Source organism: Tauraco erythrolophus, chromosome W (assembly GCF_009769465.1).
Source record: "Tauraco erythrolophus isolate bTauEry1 chromosome W, bTauEry1.pri, whole genome shotgun sequence".
Lineage (NCBI taxonomy): Eukaryota > Metazoa > Chordata > Aves > Musophagiformes > Musophagidae > Tauraco > Tauraco erythrolophus.
The window spans coordinates 7,279,245-7,301,541 of record NC_141497.1 but is presented as its reverse complement, the minus strand read 5'-3'; the positions used below and the strand labels follow the sequence as shown (position 1 = coordinate 7,301,541).

The 22,297-nt window shown below is 40.9% G+C and overlaps 1 protein-coding gene across 1 annotated transcript in view; it reads left to right on the top strand.

Moving 5' to 3' along the window:
- LOC147526195 (rapamycin-insensitive companion of mTOR-like) overlaps positions 1–22,297 on the top strand; it is a 198,523-nt gene that overhangs the window by 104,828 nt on the left and 71,398 nt on the right. Inside the window, exons 23-34 of the mRNA XM_086630302.1 lie at positions 856–1,020; positions 1,471–1,547; positions 1,655–1,733; positions 2,990–3,099; positions 3,233–3,320; positions 4,108–4,200; positions 5,148–5,254; positions 6,055–6,284; positions 8,330–9,356; positions 15,013–15,190; positions 18,041–18,125; positions 20,088–20,321. Of these exons, the coding sequence (XP_086486428.1) occupies positions 856–1,020; positions 1,471–1,547; positions 1,655–1,733; positions 2,990–3,099; positions 3,233–3,320; positions 4,108–4,200; positions 5,148–5,254; positions 6,055–6,284; positions 8,330–9,356; positions 15,013–15,190; positions 18,041–18,125; positions 20,088–20,321 (2,473 nt within the window). The remainder of the gene's footprint in view (positions 1–855; positions 1,021–1,470; positions 1,548–1,654; positions 1,734–2,989; positions 3,100–3,232; positions 3,321–4,107; positions 4,201–5,147; positions 5,255–6,054; positions 6,285–8,329; positions 9,357–15,012; positions 15,191–18,040; positions 18,126–20,087; positions 20,322–22,297) is intronic.

The following is a 22,297-nucleotide window of genomic DNA, read 5'->3' as shown; positions in this document are numbered from 1 at the left end:
TTGCATGAGCAGTTCCACTGACTGAGGAGTAATTTGGAAGTATGTCTGCTTAGATGTTAGGGGAAGGTATCTGCCATTTTCTGGGGTTTACGGTCTGGAATTCTGAAACAGCAGCATTGTCAACAGCAAACAAAGATTGATTGCTTCATATTTAGGAAGCATGATAGGAAAAAATTGAAACTTGACACAGTTTATACCACTCACTGCTCTGTCCCATAGGGAGAATATATTTTTTAATATTGCCAGAACTGACATTCTGTCATCTTGGACAAGTGAATCCTAAGATTAAAAATGAACATGCAGTTCAATTCAAATAAGGCACTTGCAAGCCCTTCCACCTTCCCTTTCAAGGACTTCTGATGATGGTGTTGGGAAACTGTCTTATTACAGAAAATACCATTTTTATATTTAGAAGGTTTTCTGAGAAGCTTTGAAAATCAGATGCTTTTGGGAAACAATTTAAAATTTATTAAAATAAATTCCCCAGAGGTTCTAAGATTTACTTGTTAAAGTACTTTTCAAAACATTACATACATGAAAGTAAATGCAATTGCACTGGTCATTTACAAAGTATTTCTGCGTATCCTGATGAATTTGTGTGGTGCCATCACAGTGAATGACTGATTGATAAAGGCTTTCCAAGGAGACTTGCAGTGACCAGATTACTTGTGATCTCAGACTCAAATTTCCCATTTGATAAGATAGAAATTGCTCTCAAGTAGACTGTAGTTTTAATGCATTGCAGTTACTTGCTATAAAATATGGTAATTGAAACGTATTTTTTAAAGTGATAAATCATGAACTACATTAGCTATTTTTCTTCCATTCATAAAAGTATTTTCCTTACTTTTGCAGAGCTGCAGGTTGTATGCAACAAAACACTTACGAGTATTACTGAGAGCAAATGTAGAGTTCTTCAGCAACTGGGGGATTGAGTTACTGGTGACCCAGTTACATGATAAAAATAAAACTATTTCTTCTGAGGCACTTGATATTCTAGATGAGGCATGTGAAGACAAGGTGAGCATCTTTTCCCTTTTCAACTTCTTTTTGGTATGCTACTCTAAGCTGTTCCCCACCCCCTCCCCCAGTAGCAAAGTAAAAGTATGCAAGAAGCTTCTGATTATTTCCTTTCTTGATTGTCATTGATGGACTTCATAATAGTTTATAGACCCCTTGCTGAAAATATTGCAGTATTAATGACAAGGAAATGTAAACTTTTGGATTATGCTTACTTTTAAATATGAATTGAGGCTAATTCAGCTATTTTGATCGTTATACTTTTTGTAAAGGGTCATATTAATGACAGAAGGTACTTAAAGCAGATAATATTAGGATGAGGTTAGTGCTGTTCGATACTTCCTTTTGTGAAAAATTTCCCACCTCATTGCTGGCAGACTGTTGTAATTGTTGTAGTTTTCAGAATTATATAATGCTCGGATATTCTTTATGCATTTTTAATTATTTTAGGCTAATCTTCATGCCCTTATCCAAATGAAACCAGCTCTTTCTCACCTTGGAGACAAAGGTTTGCTTCTACTCCTAAGGTAAATGTTGAATATGCTGTTTGACTTTACAATAAACAATAAGTGTTTGTTTTTATTCAAATCATGTTATTTAAGTGTAGTACTGACTGTCTGATGTTACTTTACAGATTTCTGTCCATTCCAAAGGGATTTTCGTATCTAAATGAAAGAGGTTATGTAACAAAACAAATGGAAAAGTGGCAAAAGGTAATACTAAGAATAAAACATGTGCATTCACTTGAAATTAGGAGGAGGAAGAGTGTGAATACACAGATTTAGAAGGTCAAAGATTATTAAAAATATTGTACATTCATATATCTGTATTGCTGATGTCAATACATTTTTTTTGCCTCAGTGACTTAAGATTTTACTGAAAAAGATTGACAGGGACTTACAGTTCCATAGCTCTTCTGTACATGCGTGCTTTTGATTTACCCAGGCTTTTTATATAATTTTGATATTCCAGCAAATATTTCAGGAGTGTAGTGACATACTGACTTTTTTGTATAAGGTCTTATCTACAAAAGTGTGGAAAGGAATACTACTTTTCAAGATGCCTGTCACCTCTGGTTATAGAATCATAGAATCATTTAGGTTGGAAAAGACCCTTAAGATCATCGAGTCCAACCATTAACCTAACACTACCAAGTCCACCGCTAAACCATGTCTCTAAGTGCCATGTCTACATGTATTTTAAATACCTCCAGGGATGCTGACTCAACCACTTCCCTGGGCTGCCTGTTCCAATGCTTGACAACCTGTTTGGTGAAGAAATTTTCCCTAATATCCAATCTAAACCTCCTCTGGCACAACTTGAGGCTGTTTCCTCTTGTCCTATCACTTGTTACTTGAGAGAAGAGACTGACACCCACCTCACTACAACCTCCTTTCAGGTAGTTGTAGAGAGCAATAAGGGGACTGGGTACCCTGAGAACAATTGGTCTTGGTTGTTGCTAATTAAAGTTAAATCTAGATCTTATGAAGATAGAATTATCTTATGCTGTTAGGAAGTAAATAGGAACACAAGACCCATTAAGAAAAATGCATCATAATAAAACTCTTCATACATTATTTTGGTTTTATAATTGATTATAAGTGCTCGGTCTCATTCCTGTTAGCTTTTAGGTAATCTTTTTACTAAATTGTAAGCTGTCACTTCTCTAGGAATACTGGAATGCATGGTGATCTGTTGAGATTATTCGGGTTAGTCAGATGTTAAGTATTTCCTTCTTTCCTTTTTTAACAAATTCACTGAAATAATTATGGAATCAGTTGTCAACTCTGCAAACTCATTGTATGTATGTATGTATGAAGTGCAGTGATTTTGGTGAGCCTCGCCTTCAAATCATAAAGAAATTCAGCCTTCCTTAAAGAGCACTTCAGTTGTTCCTTCCTTATGAAGTACCATACTATAAAAACATTAACCACCTAAATGTATTTTGTCAACCTTTGTCGTCTTTTAGGAATATAACTTGAAGTATGTTGAATTGATTGAAGAACAACTTAATGAAGCACTTACAACTTATCGCAAACCTGTTGATGGTGATAACTATGTTCGTCGGAGCAACCAAAGGTAAACTCTCCAAAAGAATCCTCTTCATCTGAAAAAACTCAAAAGTAACTCATTGCATTACACTGTGGTGTAATTTATTTTAAAAGAAAATTTCAGAATTTCTGGGAAAACATATGATTTCTCTTTCTACCAGATTACAGCGACCACACGTCTACCTGCCAATTCACCTTTATGGCCAACTGGTGCACCATAAAACAGGCTGCTATTTATTGGAGTCTCAGGTGAGGATAATAACTATTTATAACTTGAAAGATTTTAAAGAGTACTGTAACCCTTTTCAAATATATTTTAAAAGAGATGGCATTTAAACAGTCATTGCAAAATAAGTAGATTATGAAAGTCTCAAGTTACATGGGGCCAAAAAGTTGTGAAGACAGTCTTTGCCATCTAGTCTCATGTAAAATTCCTTTCTGATCACTGAAATACCAGAGAAGTACCTTGCAACATTTTTCTTAAAATGGCTAGCAAAAACTTAGAATGGAAAGCAACTCCACAATAGAAATAATTTTTCAGTCTGTGCATGAGTGAATTGTATGACAAGTAAAACTGTGCCTGTCCTTTTATGCATGCAAAAACATGGAGATGAGAGAATACAATCTTCTTTCTAATATCCTGAAGAGCTAAGAAAACAAACTCTAAGCCAATTCATAGTTGCTTAAATAAATTGACTTTTAATGCGGATTTGCAAGATGATGTAATGAATTGTATACAAGTCAAAAAATTCAAGAGAAAGCTTATATATTGTAGCGTGTTAATCTGATTAATGTTATCTTTATAAAATCTGAATTAACCTGATGCAGTCAGTGGTAACGTTAAAATTTTCTACCTGCATTGCCATTGCTGTTAATTTATGGTTATTATGCTAGAACTACCACTATTTTTTTTAGTGTACATACTTTAAATTAGCACTTTACCTTTATTAAAACTGCAAGAGAACTTGTCTTACTGAGATGGTCTCCTTTTCATTTTCAACTAAGTATTTTTTTGTCTTCTGTTTTTCTCCTTCAGAATATTGTTACAGATCTAAGTTACACTGTTCATTCCCCAATGTTGGATAAGTGGGAAGGAATTAAGCAGCTGAAAGCAGCCCTTTGGGCCTTGGTTAGTAATAGATTTACAATCTTTTTGCAGCTGTTTGAGTTCTGTTATGACTCTTGATTCTGAAATAACTAAGCAAAATCATTATTTAGGATTTTTGTAATAAAACGTGTGTGACGTTCCAAGTTAGTGGAAAGTACCTTAACTGGACTTTCAGATGAAAATTGTTCACTGCACCTGTTTTGTTCCAAGTCTTTTAATAGTCACTTTGTCTATTTTTTTTGGGGGGGAGGGGGAAGTTGTTTGGTTTTTTTGTTGTTGAGTTTTTGAGGCTTTTTTGTTTTAAACCAAATAAAAAGAACAGATTGCCACATGTAGAAACAGTATTACTATAGAACCAGTCGTTACCACTTGCTGTGGTCTATTTTTAATATATTTACTGTGGTGTTCCAAAATTCAGTTTTTCTGGAAGAAAGTTGGCTGCCAGTGTTGATGCATATGAATATATATGGTCATGACATCCCTGATACTTGAGATAACATGGGGAAAACCTAGTCTCTGTGCCTATCCAAGCTGCACTTCTAAAGTTGCTTTGCCACTTCAACTGTTTGTCTGCCTCTTTCTTGTCTTCCCCAAAGTTTATTTTGGAACATTTGTCCAAGGTGACTATTACTGGAAGATATTGTAAGTATGTAACAAAATGCCTGCTTAAGAAGAACGTAAAATGAGTAATTCAAGATCAAACTGCAGGCTGTAGTAGAATTGGTAAAATGAGGAATACGTAGTAATTAACTGTGACCAGTTTTAGGTATTATACATAGTGTCCCAAGTCCTTTTTTGGATTTGCATGACCAGGAAATGACAAAAAGGATGCTCAAATCTCCAATTGCTTTGAGAAGATATGCCTTGAAACTGTACCACCAGCAAACAAAAACGTCAAAAGCTTTGCACTGACAGTGCTGCAGATCACATCAAAACCAAAACTTATTTGACAAGCTGTTTTATTCCAGGGCAATATTGGATCATCAAATTGGGGTCTTAACTTGCTTCAAGAGGAGAATGTAATTCCCGATATAATGGCACTTGCACAACATTGTGAGGTTCTCTCTGTTAGAGGGTATGTGTATCTGATTTATACATAAAATTTACAGATGGTAGTTCCAGTAGGTTTTCAAATAGCTTTACCTAATTTATGTAAATATAGTTTTGCCGCTTGCTTGGAAATCAGTTATTAAAGATCATTGATCGATCTCAGTCCTATACAATCTCAGAATTGTATCTTTTTTGAATCTTTAAAAGAAAGCATAAATAGATGGTCTTTTGCCTAATGCTGCTACTGCATTAATGTTTGTTCTTTTTTAAAAAAAGGTACTTTTCTACTTTATGTAGAAGGGCATGCAGTGACAGGACAAGGGGCAATGGATTTAAACGGAAAGAGGGGAGATTTAGATTAGATATAAGGAAGAAATTTTTCACTCAGAGGGTGGTGAGGCAGTGGAACAGGTTGCCCAGGGAAGTTGTAGATGCCCCATCCCTGGAAGTGTTCAAGGCCAGGTTGGATGAGGCTTTGGGCAACCTGGTGTAGTGGAGGGTGTCCCTGCCCGTGGCAGGGGGGTTGGAGCTAAATGATCTTTGAGGTCCCTTCCAACCCAAGCCATTCTATGATTCTATGTATCAGGCTCTTGTAATAATTATTTTTTATTTTTTAATAGTGTATTGATCTTAGGTATTTTAGTGCATTTCTTTAAGCTCCCATTGATTTACAAATGAAAATCAGGAACAAAAAGCTATTTGGCAATTTTGTGAAGCTTCTGCTGAATTGCTTTGAAACTGTTTCCTTTCAAGAGAGAAATAATTTTAGTTCAATTAGACACTATTATTGATACTCTTTTTTTTCTATATATACATTAAATACAGAACCTGTGTCTACGTGCTTGGTCTAATAGCCAGAACTAAACAAGGATGTGACATTTTGAAGCATCATAACTGGGATGCAGTGAGACACAGTCGTAGACGGCCTTGGCCAGTGGTCCCTGATGACATGGAGCAGCTCTGCAATGAACTTTCTTCTATGCCCAGTACTCTTAGCTTGAACTCTGAGTCCACCAGTTCTAGGCATAACAGTGAAAGCGAATCTACACCTTCAAGTAAGTAACAAAAAAATCCACACAAACAAACAAGAAAGCAACAACAACAAAAAAAAACCCACCACAAAACAGCATTTTGGTATTCTTACTGTAAGACTTTTTGGCAGGATGAGTGTCGTGGGTTAGGCCGATCTGGCAACTAAACCCCACGCAGCTCTCCCACTCCAGTAAAACGGAGAGGAGAAAAATATGATAAAAGAGCTGAGGGTCGAGACAGGAACAGAGGAGCACCCACCAACCAGGTCCCGGGCAAAAGAGGCTGTTTTCTTAAAGCAAAACAGTTTATTAACAGCTACCTACAAAGAGAAAAGCACACAAAAATGGTTACTTGAGAGGATAACAAGAAAACAAGGCCAGGTCTTAAAAACAACACCACTCCCCCCTCTTTGCCTTTTCTTCCCAGCTCTACCTCCTCCCCCTAGCTGTGCACAGGGGCAGGGAATGGGGGAGTGCAGGTCAGTTCATTCCATGTTGTTACTGCCGCTTCTCTTAAAGGAGAAGGAGTCCTTACACCATTGTCCCTTGCTCCAGTGGATCCCCTACTCACGGGAAAGTGTGAGGTCCTACCCGCTAGGAGGCAATCCTTACCCCATCGGATTGCCCCAAGTGCGGGCTTTTACCAGTCCTGGACTTTTAAGGAGTTGTTGCCACTCTCTCTGGCATGGGTCGTCATATTGACCTTAAATGCGTCTCCGTACAGACTTAGATGCGTAAATGCATAAATGCGCCTCGACCTGTGCCCATGATTCACAATAGTCTCAGGCTCAGGCATCTCCTTTAACGAAACACCTCCCCATCGGCGGGGGTCGTCCCACGGACTCTAGATGCGTACCGTACTCAGGCTCAGGCATCTCTTCTCCTCGACGTGGATCGTTCCACGGGCTGCGAGTGGGTCTCTACTTGCTCCACCGAGGACTGGTTGCAAAGGGGCCGCTTGCAAGGGGGACTCAGCCGTGGCACACGTTGTTCCGTTCCATCTTCACTGACCTGGATGATCTGTGTGGCCGTTTCTCTCAGATCTCAGTCTTTTCTGGGTGAACTTGGCCCTGTGGGCGCCCCAGGAGCGGAGCTCTCCCCGAGTTCCCCAAGCGGCTCCGTCGGGGCCATCCTCGACGGAGCGGGCTGCCGGCCCGGCCGGGCACCGGGGAGCAGGGACCGTGCCCCCCTCCTTTCTCCTTGCTCCTGGGCACAGGCACACCTTTCCGGTTCCTTTGTCCGACGTAAATAGGGCAATTCGCAGAGGCACCGATTGGCTCAAGCCCCGAGGGGGATGGGAGTCCAGTCTGATGGGCAGCTTCTGCCACCCGGACCTCCCCCCCCACTTCAAACCATGACAATGAGGTTCAGGCAAATGTTTTAAAGGTGCTATTGCAAGAAAGAAGAGTGCAAGCCAGGGGACAGTTATATGCATTCAGAGAGATGTATTTAAGTGAGAGGGAAGAGAACAGTGTCTTAGATTTACATTTGGTGTAGAAATAAGAAATTTTAATATTAGGGTGAGTTACTAGTTTTTTATGTCAAGTTATGGCAGCTTGCTATAATACCCTGCAGAAATCTCCATGCTTCAGGTACATTTACTTGTTTGTCCTCAAAGGAATAAAGGAATATTTAGAATATATATTCTGTGTATACACACACACACATATATATATACACAGTATTGCTATATTTAAATTCTTGTATATTTTGTGTATCTAATACATTTTGATTTTGCTATTGATATTTGGAATTTAAATTAAAAAATATACCATATTTAGATATCGTTAAAGGAGTGCATCAGTTGTAATCCTAGTAGCTGGATATTTGCACTGAAATAAGATAGTGTGGCTTTTCTTTTGAAGCAATGAGACCTTCAGCTCAGGTACTCCTGAAGATACTTAATTTACAGTACTAAGTTCTGCAGAAGAAAAATGTTGAATTAAAGTTATGATAAAACACATAGTCTCCCATTTTAGCTTTTATAGAATTGCTTACTTTTTCGCAACATAGTTTATACACTTTGAAGAAATGTCTATTTTCAGTGACAAAGTCTCATATAATTTCAGGTATGTTCATCATGGAGGATGACCGTTTTGGTAGTACTTCTGCTAGTACGTTCTTCCTAGATATTACTGAAGATGCAGAACAAATATTTTATGACAGACCTGGACCTTCAAAGGACAAAGACCGTAGTCCCTTTCCTTTTTTTTCTTCTAGCAGACTTGTGAAAAATCGCATTCTGAACTCTCTTACTCTACCTAATAAAAAACATAGAAGTAGCAGTGATCCAAAAGGAGGAAAGCTGACATCTGATAGTAAATCAGGCCTGAGGCAAAATTGTACTGTAATAGAACCTTCCAGTAGCATAGACTTTCATGCTGGAGAAGAATTCAACCCTGTTTTCAGAATTCCTAAAATCCAGACTTTACGATTAGAAACTTCTTTTGTTGGAAGTAAGCAAATGGAAGATACTGATAGTACCCCAAGTATTGGAGAAAATGATCTGAAGTTGCCAAAAGGTCTTGGAAATGAAATTCACCGGGAAAACACAAGCAGAGAAAGGCTAATAGGAGATGGTACTACACAAACACGTTTCAAGAGTCGTAGCTTAAGTTTTAATACAGATACCACAACAAGTGGCATAAGCTCAATGAGCTCTAGCCCTTCAAGGGAGACTGTAGGTGTGGACACTACAAATGTAGATACTGACTGTGGAAGTTTGAGTACTGTGGTAAGCACAAAAACAGTTAAACCAAGTCAGTGTTCAACACTGCAGTCTAACCACCTGCCTCTCTCAAAATCCAACTCTGTATCCCTGGTACTGCCAGGGTCTTCTCATACACTTCCCCGAAGAGCCCAGTCTCTTAAGGCTCCTTCTCTTGCTACAATAAAAAGTCTTGCTGACTATAACTTTAGCTACGCAAGTTCTCGAGATGCCTTTGGCTACGCTACGCTGAAACGCTTACAACAGCAGAGAATGCATCCTTCACTGTCTCACTCAGAAGCCCTAGCATCTCCAGCAAAGGACGTGCTGTTTACTGACACTATTACCATGAAGTCTGGCAGCCTGGATTCTCGGCTGACCCCAAGCCGGTAAGAGATTATTATGTGCTTGTTTCTAACTTCAAAGCTGTAAGAGCAATTAAATAAGAAAAGTATCTTTCTAATATTTTTTTCCTACTTCATCTAAAAGTGACAATTGTTGCAGGATGATTCATAACTTCACTGAAAGCAGTACCAATATTAGGAGAATAATAGGCTAATGAGAAGTCTGAACTTTGTAAGTGCTGTCAGAGAAGCCCAGCTTTCATAGCTGTCCTCAGTCCCTTTCATGCTGTTAGTGACAAAGGAGTGTTTCCTATCACGTTTGCTTCCTGTTTAATATTTAAATGCAGTTGCATTGCTAACGTTACTAAAGTTACAGTCACAGAAAATTGCTCGTGCAGTCAGAGCTGTATTTTAGAAGAGAATTTTCTTGATGTCATTTGGTGAGGTTTTAAGACAGGGACTCCCGCCAATATGCTATATTACTGTTCACTGTGGCACTGAGGCCAGTGGTGAGATACTGGTACCACTGATATGAATGTGAATTTGGCTTCTTAGCTACAACAGAGCAAAGATTTTACTCATAGGGTTTATTTTTAGATTACAGTGTCACTTCTTTATTTTTGAGTAATATTAGCTCTTCTGAAGACTAATTGGATAGTTATATATCTAGCTCATGACATTGACACTGTTCCCAGGAGCTACAGTCAGTGCTTGACAACTTTCTCTTAAAAGCTCTTCTACTTCCCAAACTTTTCCTTTCAAATCAGCTTTTAGCTAGTGGATTGGATTTTCAGATTACTACTGAAAGGGAAAAGACACTTTCTATTTCTGTTTTTACCTAAATATCCTGTCTCACATGAGAGAAAGGGGAGAAGTTACCAGCATATTAGTCACTTCCTTACTGCACAGAAGAGCAAATGCCCAGTCCCTGAATTTCAATCCACATACCCAGTTGAATGTCTATAGTGCCTGTTTATTACTACTAGTTTCCTTCCTGATTAAGGGCAACATTATTTTTTTATATTTTCACATGATTCTGCAAAGATGCCATAAAAGATAAGTTTTGTTCCCTTTGTTCAGTTAAGTTAGAACTAGACTGAGTGTGCTGATTAAATTAAGGATGATTCAGTAGTTAAGCTGCACCATCCTGGAAATCAGAAATGCTGTTCCTTGCTCTGTCACTGACTTCCTGTGCTAATGCAGGAACAAATCAGTGTCATTTCAGTGGCAGTACAGATTCTGCTGTGGCTGCAGTCATGCTGTACTGTTCCTTGCAATCATGCCCTTGATATGCAAAGCAGCCTTGCTGCAGTGGACTTTCATAGAATCATAGAATGGTTAGGGTTGGAAGGGACCTTAAAGATCATCTAGTTACAACCCCCCTGCCATGGGCAGAGAAATCCTCCACTACACCAGGTTGCCCAAAGCCTCATCCAACCTGGCCTTGAACACTTCCAGGGATGGGGCAGCCACAACTTCTCTGGGCAACCTGTTCCAGTGTCTCACCACCCTGTGAGTAAAAAATTTCTTCCTTAGATCTAATCGAAATCTGCCCTCTTTCAGTTTGAATCCATTGCCCCTTGTCCTATCACTACACACCCTTGTAAAAAGTCCCTCTCCAGCTTTCCTGTAGGCCCCCTTTAGGTACTGGGAGGCTGCTATAAGATCACCCCGGAGCCTTCTCTTCTCCAGGCTGAACAGCCCCAACTCTCTCAGCCTGTCTTCATAGCAGAGGTGCTCCAGCCCTCGGATCATCTTCGTGGCCCTCCTCTGGACCCGCTCCAGCAGCTCCATGTCCTTCTTATGTTGGGAACTCCAGAGATGAACACAGTATTCCAGGTGGAGTCTCACAAGAGCTGAGTAGAGGGGCAGAATCACTTCCCTCGACCTGCTGGCCACACTTCTTTTGATACAGTCCAGGATACGATTTGCTTTCTGGGCTGCCAGTGCACATTGCCGGCTCATGGTGAGCTTCTCATCCACCAGCACTCCCAAGTCCTTTTCCTCAGGGCTGCTCTCAATCCATTCTCCGCCCAGCCTGTACTTGTGCTTGGGATTGCCCCGACCCACGTGCAGGACCTTGCACTTGGCCTTGTTGAACTTCATGTGGTTCTCACAGGCCCACCTCTCCAGCCTGTCAAGGTCCCTCTGGATGGCATCTCTTCCCTCCAGCGTGTCCACAACACCACACAACTTGGTGTCATCTGCAAACTTGCTGAGGGTGCACTCGATCCCACTGTCCATGTCTCCAACAAAGATGTTAAATAGCACCGACCCCAGTACTGACCCCTGAGGAACACCACTCGTCACTGGCCTCCACTTGGACATTGAACCGTTGACCACAGCTCTTTGAGTGCAACCATCCAGCCAATTCCTTATCCACCGAGTGGTCCATCCATCAAATCCATGTCTTTCCAGTTTAGAGAAAAGGATATTGTGTGGGACAGTGTCAAATGCTTTGGACAAGTCCAGGTAGATGATGTCAGTTGCTCTTCCCCTATCCACCAACGCTGTAACCTCATCATAGAAGGCCACCAAATTAGTCAGGCAGGATTTGCCCTTAGTGAAGCCATGTTGGCTGTCACCAATCACCTCCTTATTTTCTATGTGCCTTAGCATAGTCGCCAGGAGGATCTGCTCCATGATCTTGCTGGGCACAGAGGTGAGACTAACTGGCCTGTAGTTCCCTGGGTCTTCTTTTTTTCCACTTTTTAAAGATGGGGGCTATGTTTCCCCTCTTCCAGTCAGTGGGAACTTCACCAGATTGCCACGACTTCTGAAATATGATGGATAGTGGCTTAGCAACTTCATCTGCCAGTTCCCTCAGGACCTGCAGATGCACCTCATCAGGTCCCATGGACTTGTCCACCTTCAGGTTCTTAAGATGGTCTCGGACCTGATCTTCTACAGTGGGCAGTTCTTCATTCTCCCAGTCCCTGCCTTTGCCTTCTGTGACTTGGGCTGTGCCGCTGGAGCTCTTGCCAGTGAAGACTGAGGCAAAGAAGTCGTTGAGAACCTCAGCCTTCTCCATATCCCGGGTAGCCAGGTCCCCCGTTTCCTTCTGGAGAGGGCCCATATTTTCCCTAGATCTCTTTTGATCACTGACATACCTATAGAAGTTTTTCTTGTTGCCCTTGATGTCCCTGGCCAGATTTAACTCTTATCAGGGCTTTAGCTTTCCCGACCTGATCTCTGGTTGCTTGGACAATTTCTCTGTATTCTTCCCAGGCTACCTGTCCTTGCTTCCACCCCCTAGAGGCCTTCTTTTTGTGTCTGAGTTGGTCCAGGAGCTCCTTGTTCATCCATGCAGGCCTCCTGGTGTTCCTACCTGACTTTCTCTTTGTTGGGATGCACCACTCCAGAGCTTGGAGGAGGTGATCCTTGAATATTAACCAGCTTCCTTGTGCCACTCTTCCCTCCAGGGCCTCATCCCATTGTACTCTAGCGAGGAGATCCCTGAAGAGGCCAAAGTCTGGTCTCCTGAAATCCAGGGTAGTGAGCCTGCTGTGCACCCTCCTTGCTTCCCTAAGTATCTTGAATTCCACCATTTCATGATCGCTGCAGCCAAGGCTGTCCTTGAGCGTCACGTTCCCCACCAGTCCTTCATTGTTGGTGTGAACAAGGTCCAGCAAAGCACCTCTCCTCGTTGGTTCCTCTACCACTTGGAGAAGGAATTTATCATCCATGCATTCCAGGAACCTCCTGGATTGCCTATGCCCTGCTGTGTTGTCCTTCCAACAGATATCATCCTGAGACTCAACATACAGTGTAATACTAACAGTGTTCCTGGTGCTTAGCTGTTCATGATCTCTCGTATCAGTGGTTAGGTGCAAGGATTTGATCTGACTTGTTTAATGTTGAACTGAAATGACTGGAATGCTTGTACGTCTGAGAAGGTTAAAAAAATCGCAGATGTATATATTACAAAAGATTGTCAGATTATTGTGATTACTGATATAATTAATTGGAAATACTATGATTTAACTTGTATATGTATTTTTCTTACTGGTTACAGCTGAGTGTCTCCACTGAATAATTGTGATCCTTTTACTTTCAGACTATGTTACTACTTCCGGCTAAATATTGTCTTTAACTGCTGTTTAAGTAATAAACTGGAAATAAATATTCTGTCCTTTTTTGTCTTCTAAGGCCATTCTTCTGTCAGTCTTCAGAAAATTTTCTTCAATTCATACTTCATTCACAAATTCAGGTGTTCATAGCAAGTAGCAGCTGTAAATTGACTTCAGTGATGTTTCTAGTTGTTCCATTTGTTCAAAAGGTTGAAAAGTTTATTTCTTTGTACAAATTATTTTGTGAGGCTAAATTTTTCATCTCTGTCTTTAAAGACCAACCAAAAATGTTAAGGTGCATGTCTCAAATCCTGATCATGACACTCACCCCATCACCTGCAGACATGATTTCATAAAAACTTACCAGTGTTTATCACTAGAAGTGATATATCTGTTAGCTTTTCCAAGAGAAGCAGGGACAAATGTTTAGAATTAATACATATATCTTTATATTGAGAGTAATTATAGAATGCTTTATTATTAAATAACTAATGTAATTGGTAACTGAGTTTTGAAGTATGGCTTGAGTTTTATTGCAAGTCCGCTGCTACTGTAATTAGCATTGGTCAGAATTAGTAGCAAGAAAACTGTTGATGTCCTATGTGTTCTGCACATACCCATCGAATAATAATGTCTTGAACAACACATGGTCAAACCATAATAATTTATTTTTATCTCAGTATGAATCTGTTAAGGATGAGAAGACATTTTAATTGCCCATCAAAGCCAAAAAAAGATAGGAACTTATTTATAAGGCAGAAAGTCCAGCTCAAGAAATAAAACATTCACTGTTTTACCTTCCCATGTATAATAATTTGCAGTAATATAATAAAAATTTACTGTTCTTAAGGAGTGTCTCTCTTATTAGGAAGCTTTAATCCATCACATTAGACCATCTACTTAGGTCGATTAGCAGAAAGCTTTCATAAGTTTTTATCTTCAATGAGAACTAAAATGAGAGATGGCCAAATGAGAGATTTCCATCATCAGGACTCTGATCAGCACTGAGGACTTGTTCTCCAGCCTCCTCTCTCCTGTCTCCTTTCCCAACCTATTTCTTTCTTTATTCCTCAGGCTGCTTGTCACAGTTGCCTCTGCTCACTGCACAAATTCAAGATTGTTCTTTGTCCATGTTGAACAAATTCTTCTTCAATGCTTGGGTGACCCAGTGGGTGGCTTCTTTAGAATAGAGGAAAAAATTGTTCCTTGCTCCATCTCTGGTACCTAGCAGGCTCAAGCTCTGCGTTAGCAGTTTAAAAGCCTAAATTTTTACTAACTGTCTGGGCTGTAAATCTTCGAAGCCTGGTAAGTTGGAGAAAAATTGTGTTTGTTACAGGGCTGGCAACCTCTTAAGCAGAAGTTCCATCCTGCTATCTTTCAAGTCCCAATCCCAGGGCTTTCAAAAAAAAAAAAGATCACAAATTTTTACCCAAGGAACTGCCAAACCATGCAATACAACATGAGACAGAACAAAAGCAATAAGCCTATAGCTGTAATTTGACAAAATTAATGAGCTCTGGGTTCTACAATGGGAAGATGAGGATAGTCTTTGTGTCAGCAGTCCTTCTTACTTGTAATGTGCCAGAATGAGAGATTTACCAAAATTGTGATTTATTATTTCAATGTTACAGGTTCATGAAAGCTTTAAGTTATGCTTCGTTAGATAAAGAAGAATTATTGAGTCCTATTAACCAAAACACACTTCAGCGTTCCTCCTCTGTTCGTTCCATGGTTTCTAATGCTACATATGGTAGCTCTGATGATTACATTGGCCTTGCTCTCCCAGTGGATATCAATGAAATATTTCAGGTATGTATGTGATAACTTAATGGATTCATTTCTGTTTTCATACTGGAAAGTAGTTAATTGTTGCATTATCATCAGAATAGATTAGATCTGCAGAAATTAGGAAAACAGGATGTGGTACTTTCAAGGAATGTGTTTTGGAGAACAAGAGTTGCTTTTCTAACCCTGTTTACAGAAAAGTGCTAGTCTGTTTTGTATTATTAGGCAAATAATGACATAAACTAGATTAGAAGTGTGTTAAACTGGTAACATAAATATGCTGTCATAAGATTTTTTAGCTGACAGCTTTTATACTAAAATTAGCATAGTCTGACTAATTTGGTGGCCTTCTATGATGAGGTTACAGCATTGATGGATAGGGGAAGAGCAACTGACATCGTCTACCTGGGCTTATCCAAAGCATTTGATACTGTCCCACACGACATCCTTTTCTCTAAACTGGAAAGACATGGTTTTGATGGATGGACCACTCGGTGGATAAGGAATTGGCTGGATGGTTGCACTCAAAGAGTTGTGGTCAACAGTTCAATGTCCAAGTGGAGGCCAGTGACGAGTGGTGTTCCTCAGGGGTCAGTACTGGGACCAGTGCTATTTAACATCTTTGTTGGTGACTTGGACAGTGGGATCGAGTGCACCCTCAGCAAGTTTGCAGATGACACCAAGTTGTGTGGTGTTGTGGACACGCTGGAGGGAAGGGATGCCATCCAGAGGGACCTTGACAGGCTGGAGAGGTGGGCCTGTGAGAACCTCATGAAGTTCAACAAGGCCAAGTGCAAGGTCCTGCACGTGGGTCGGGGCAATCCCAAGCACAAGTACAGGCAGGGCGGAGAATGGATTGAGAGCAGCCCTGAGGAAAAGGACTTGGGAGTGCTGGTGGATGAGAAGCTCACCATGAGCCGGCAATGTGCACTGGCAGCCCAGAAAGCCAACCGTGTCCTGGGCTGCATCAAAAGAAGCGTGGGCAGCAGGTCGAAGGAGGGGATTCTGCCCCTCTACTCAGCTCTCGTGAGACCCCACCTGGAATACTGTGTTCAGCTCTGGGGTCCCCAACACAAGAAGGATATGGAGCTGCTGGAACGGGTCCAGAGGAGGCCACGGAAATGGTCCGAGGGCTGGAGCACCTCTGCTATGAAGACAGGCTGAGAGAGTTGGGGCTGTTGAGCCTGGAGAAGAGAAGGCTCTGGGGTGATCTTCTAGCAGCCTCCCAGTACTTAAAGGGGGCCTACAGGAAAGCTGGAGAGGGACTTTTTCCAAGGGCATGTAGTGATAGGACAAGGGGCAATGGATTTAAACGGAAAGAGGGGAGATTTAGATTAGATATAAGGAAGAAATTTTTCACTCAGAGGGTGGTGAGGCACTGGAACAGGTTGCCCATAGAAATTGTGGCTGCCCCATCCCTGGAAGTGTTCAAGGCCAAGTTGGATGAGGCTTTGGGCAACCTGGTGTAGTGGAGGGTTTCCCTGCCCATGGCAGCAGGGTTGGAACTAGATGATCTTTGAGGTCCCTTCAAACCCAAACCGTTCTATGATTCTATGATTCTATGACATTTGTTAATATCTCTTTAGCCAACTAATTGATATGTTCATTGGTCAACCATAAACCATGTGCATAATCCCACAGTAAACTTTCTGCTACTACGATCTTGATTTCATATTACTTGATTTAATATTACTTTATTTGTATATCTGTCATCATAGCATTAAATTATATTGTCTTTACTTAACCTCACAGATATATTTCTTTAAGTTAAAACAGATTATCACAGATTATCTGAAGTGTCTTATCAATTGCCTTCCTCTCTCTACTTAGAATCATCGAATCATCGAATGGTTAGGGTTGGAAGGGACCTTAAAGATCATCTAGTTACAACCCCCCTGCCATGGGCAGAGAAATCCTCCACTACACCAGGTTGCCCAAAGCCTCATCCAACCTGGCCTTGAACACTTTCAGGGATGGGGCATCCACAACTTCCCTGGGCAACCTGTTCCAGTGCCTCACCACCCTCAATGTAAAAAATTTCTTCCTTAGATCTAATCGAAATCTCCCCTCTTTCAGTTTAAATCCATTGCCCCTTGTCCTATCACTACACGCCCTTGTGAAAAGTCCCTCTCCCTCTTAGTTAAAACACATTCCCATCTAACAAACTGATGCATCACAATGTTTAATATTCTGTTACCTAATTATCAAAAACAGGACATGGTCATTGTCAAAGGTAAATCTGGGGCTTCCTTATCTTTAGTTTACTTAGTCTTTGCCTTTCAAATCTAAATTCCTTTCTTACTAATCTCAAAAAATTACTAAAGCTGGAGCAAAGACAAGATTTTTCCATCATACCTTCTTCTAATTCCCCTTTGTGAAATGACTATTTTATTTCTCTCTCCTCCACAGTCTTTATGGCATGTTTATGTTGCCTCACTTCTTTTCTCTCAACTGTTTTTGTAGAGTTGAGACACATCTTGACACTGCAGCATCTTACAGGCGGCATTTTAGATGTCCTGGGTGGTTTTGCTCTACTTTCCCAAGGTCTCCAGTGTTGTAGAGTGTTTGTGGAGAGAGCGTTAATAGCCACTTCTGGTGGATAGTCACTGGTTTCCTTACAGCCTGTCACCACTATGTTTTGCCATTTACTGACTACTCGTAAGCCTTGCTTAATAAATGTTCATTCACAAACATGTTTTTCTCATTAGCTTTTCTTTACTACTCAGGAGCTCGTTCTTAATTTCCTCCTCCAATTAGATCTTTTTCCTGAAGTAAAAAATTGACAACATTTTATTTCCTCATTAAAAATATCTATTTTTCCTTTGTACATAATTATCACCTGTGCTAATTTTAACTTTCACTTGAATATTCCAGGTGAAGGAAACTCCATATTTTCAGAAGAAAACCACACCTCCATTTGATGACTGTGGAGCTAGGATCTTTGCATCTGATGCAGGAGGTACTAGTTTTGTTCCTCTTCAGTACCTTTCTATTGTTTGTTTGTACATTGGGTGGGGTGTTGGGTTTTATTTGTTGATTTTTCTTTAAAGAAAAGGTTATTTTTAGCTGTTAATCCTGTTCTGGATTCAGGATAGCGGACTGTTAATTCCCTGTTTTATGTAGATCAAGATAATGTGGTGTTGCTTCAAAGCTTAATCTAGCTCTAATAAACTAAGAAGGAAAGTCTACGTATCTTTGATTATAATATAAGCTAATGTTAATTGAAGACTGATAGTGATACTGCATTAAAGAAAGTAACAAAATTTAAGCTAAGATAAAATGTGTATGCCACATATATATTGAGCTATTATATTTTTACTCCCCTTTGATTACATGTGAATTTACAGGAACCAAAGAGGTGTTAGATGTGTATTTCAGAAAGTAAATTTTGTCTTTCTATGATGTTTCTGTGTCAGTTGATCAGTGGAGGTGATGGAACATGGTACAAGAAAATTCCAAGTGCTCTGTAATGCCTGGCTTGTTCTGGAATGCACTTTCTTTTTACTCCAGAGTAGTCAGAAATCTGTAGGACATCAATATGGATCTTTACAGTAGGACAACTGAAAAAGAAACATTGATACTGGTCCTAAAGTAGTATAGGATAACTGTTGTTTCGCTTCTTAGTTAACTGGAACTTTATTACAAACACTTTGAACATAGAATCATCGAATCATCGAATGGTTAGGGTTGGAAGGGACCTTAAAGATCATCTAGTTACAACCCCCCTGCCATGGGCAGGGAAACCCTCCACTACACCAGGTTGCCCAAAGCCTCATCCAACCTGGCCTTGAACACTTCCAGGGATGGGGCATCCACAACTTCACTGGGCAACCTGTTCCAGTGCCTCACCACCCTCTGAGTGAAAAATTTCTTTCTTATATCTAACCTAAATCTCCCCTCTTTCAGTTTAAATCCATTGCCCCTTGTCCTATCACTACACGCCCTTGTAAAAAGTCCCTCTCCAGCTTTCCTGTAGGCCCCCTTTAGGTACTGGGAGGCTGCTAGAAGATCACCCCGGAGCCTTCTCTTCTCCAGGCTGAACAGCCCCAACTCTCTCAGCCTGTCTTCATAGCAGAGGTGCTCCAGCCCTCGGATCATTTCCGTGGCCTCCTCTGGCCCCGCTCCAGCAGCTCCATGTCCTTCTTGTGCTGGGGACTCCAGAGCTGAACACAGCATTCCAGGCAGGGTCTCACGAGAGCAGAGCAGGGGGCAGAATCCCCTCCCTCGACCTGCTGGCCACACTTCTTTTGATGCAGCCCAGGATACGGTTGACTTTCATCCAAATAGACACATCTTGCTGATTATTTTGTGTGTGTGTTGTTAATGTAATATATAAAGATGACTTTCCTGAAAGTGTGTTTTTGTAGTTTACTAAGTTTCAATGTAAAGTAACGCCTGTTTAAAATTGTATTTGTTGGTATTTTCCACCCAGGGAAGAGCATGTCACTAATGTGTCTTCATCTTGTTTCTATATTGTTGAGTTTAGTTTCATCCTATTACAGGCACTAAGTTACAGTTTTTAAAATTGCGTTTCTGTTTTCATTAGTGTTTTTGTCTGGTATATTGTTGTACTAATCTTGTTTGATGCTATGAAAATTCGTAACATATTAATGTTACATGGGTATTACTAATGTTGATATAATGTCAGGATTTACCACATATCTTCTTACAGTATGTGTGTTTGGAGGTTGAATTCTGTCCTTTGCAATGTTTTGTTATGTATGATAAGCCGGGACTAAAATGTGATATTTATTTTCCAAACGCTAACAAATTTTGGGAGCTTAAACATTCAAAAAAAGTTTCTAGATCTTCACACATACACCCCTCCAAGCCTTAAAAGGCGAAATTTAATTGAAATGATGTTTCATTAGCTGTTGTTTGTGTGGTTTTGTTTTTCTGATGTCTAATTGCTTATCTACAGGTCTTCCATCAGGTATAAGTGATGTTGTCAAAAGTCCTTTTCAGATGCTCCGACAGCAGATCAGTCTCACAGAAATAATGAATACCAGCCATTCAGATGCCTCTCAATTTTTAGAAAATACAGAGGATACAGGGCTACAGGAGCACACAGATGAAAACTGCCTTTACTGTGTCTGCATTCAAATACTGGGTTATCAGCCTAACAACAAAGTGAACTCTTCATATAGTCATACAGGTTAGCGTTCCTTGTGGGGAAGTGTGATAAAGCTGAATGAAAATATTGAATTTCGTTCATCTTTAAAATTGATGAATCTGTAAGGTGGTTTTGTTGTTGTGGGGTGTTTTTTTTTCTTACTATTGACCTTGAAATTAATTCTCCTTAATAAGATCACTGTGTAACCAATGATATTTCTATGGTCGTTTCCATCTTTTCTGTTTCTAGTGGTGTTAGTAGTTAAATATTTCTAAAAGCTTATCAAAATATAAAATTCAGAACCTTATTTAGTACTTACAAATCAATGTCCTGAAAACTGAGGTTTGGGATCAAACTAATGAAAAATCATAGAATCACAGAATGGTTTGGGTTGGAAGGGACCTCAAAGATCATCTAGTTCCAACCCCCCTGCCATGGGCAGGGAAACCCTCCACTACACCAGGTTGCCCAAAGCCTCATTCAACCTGGCCTTGAACACTTCCAGGGATGGGGCATCTACAACTTCTCTGGGCAACCTGTTCCAGTGCCTCACCACCCTCTGAGTGAAAAATTTCTTCCTTAGATCTAATCTAAATCTCCCCTCTTTCCGTTTAAATCCATTGCCCCGTGTCCTTTCACTACACACCCTTGTAAAAAGTCCCTCTCCAGCTTTCCTGTAGGCCCCCTTTAAGTACTGGAAGGCTGCTAGAAGATCACCCCGGAGCCTTCTCTTCTCCAGGCTGAACAGCCCCAACTCTCTCAGCCCGTCTTCATAGCAGAGGTGCTCCAGCCCTCGGATCATCTTCGTGGCCTCCTGCTCCAACAGGTCCATGTCCTTCTTGTGTTGGGGATTCCAGAGCTGAACACAGTATTCCAGGTGGGGTCTCACGAGAGCAGAGTTAGAGGGTCAGAATCACCTCCTTCGACCTGCTGCCCACGCTGCTTTGGATGCAGCCCAGGACACAGTTGGCTTTCTGGGCTGCCAGTGCACATTGCCGGCTCATGTTGAGCTTCTCATCCACCAGCACTCCCAAGTCCTTTTCCTCAGGGCTGCTCTCAATCCATTCTCCGCCCAGCCTGTACTTGTGCTTGGGATTGCCCCGACCCACGTGCAGGACCTTGCACTTGGCCTTGTTGAACTTCATGAGGTTCTCACAGACCCAGCTCTCCAGCCTGTCAAGGTCTCTCTGGATGGCAAATTTTTTTTTTTCCATGAACACTGAATTGATTTTATTGAACTGCCACCCCAAGATGTTCATAACAGGCCACGGCAAGAGTTGAACACAGCACTACAGAAAGAGCATCAGGGGCTCGGAATAATGAACCTCACCAGGTTAGGGAGGCAGAGGATGACATTTGGGAACAAGGCCTTGCTGACTGGAAGGGATTCACTCATCAAGGCCAGCCCAGCCTGCAACAGCAAGTCCTGCTCAGCCAGCAAGTGAATTCAGATCATTTATCAACAGCAGGAGTGGGATTTCCCACCTCTGCCTCAAATACCATTGAGGGCTCAAGTCAACCATGAAGGCCCCTCATCACCCTCACCCCAGCAGCGAAGACTCTTCCCAACCTTTCCCCAAATCTCACCAAGCCATGCCCACCTGGCCACCAGCCAGGCTGAGCACCAAGGAACACGCCATCGTGTGTTCTTTCAAGTCTGACTTCAAAGCAAGTCTGTACCATAAAACGAAATGAAGGAAATCTGATGAAGAGTCTGTTGAAGTTGAGCTGTAACTTCTAGGATTTAGTCTTCTTTCTTCATATTTTGAGATTCAGATCAGATTCAGAATGATTTTTCTTCCTAACCTCCTCTGCAGAGCTTGCAGTTACATACCTTTGTACAATATCTATAATAAAAAGATAATCCCATAATGGAAATTCCAATTTCTGCTTAGTAGAAATCCTTACCATTTTACAACAGCATTATGCATTCAGGTAATAACACATAAAGAGTATTGTTGGCAAGGGGGATGATGCACAGAATGTGAGGAATGGCCGAGAGGGTTGAGTTTGAGCTC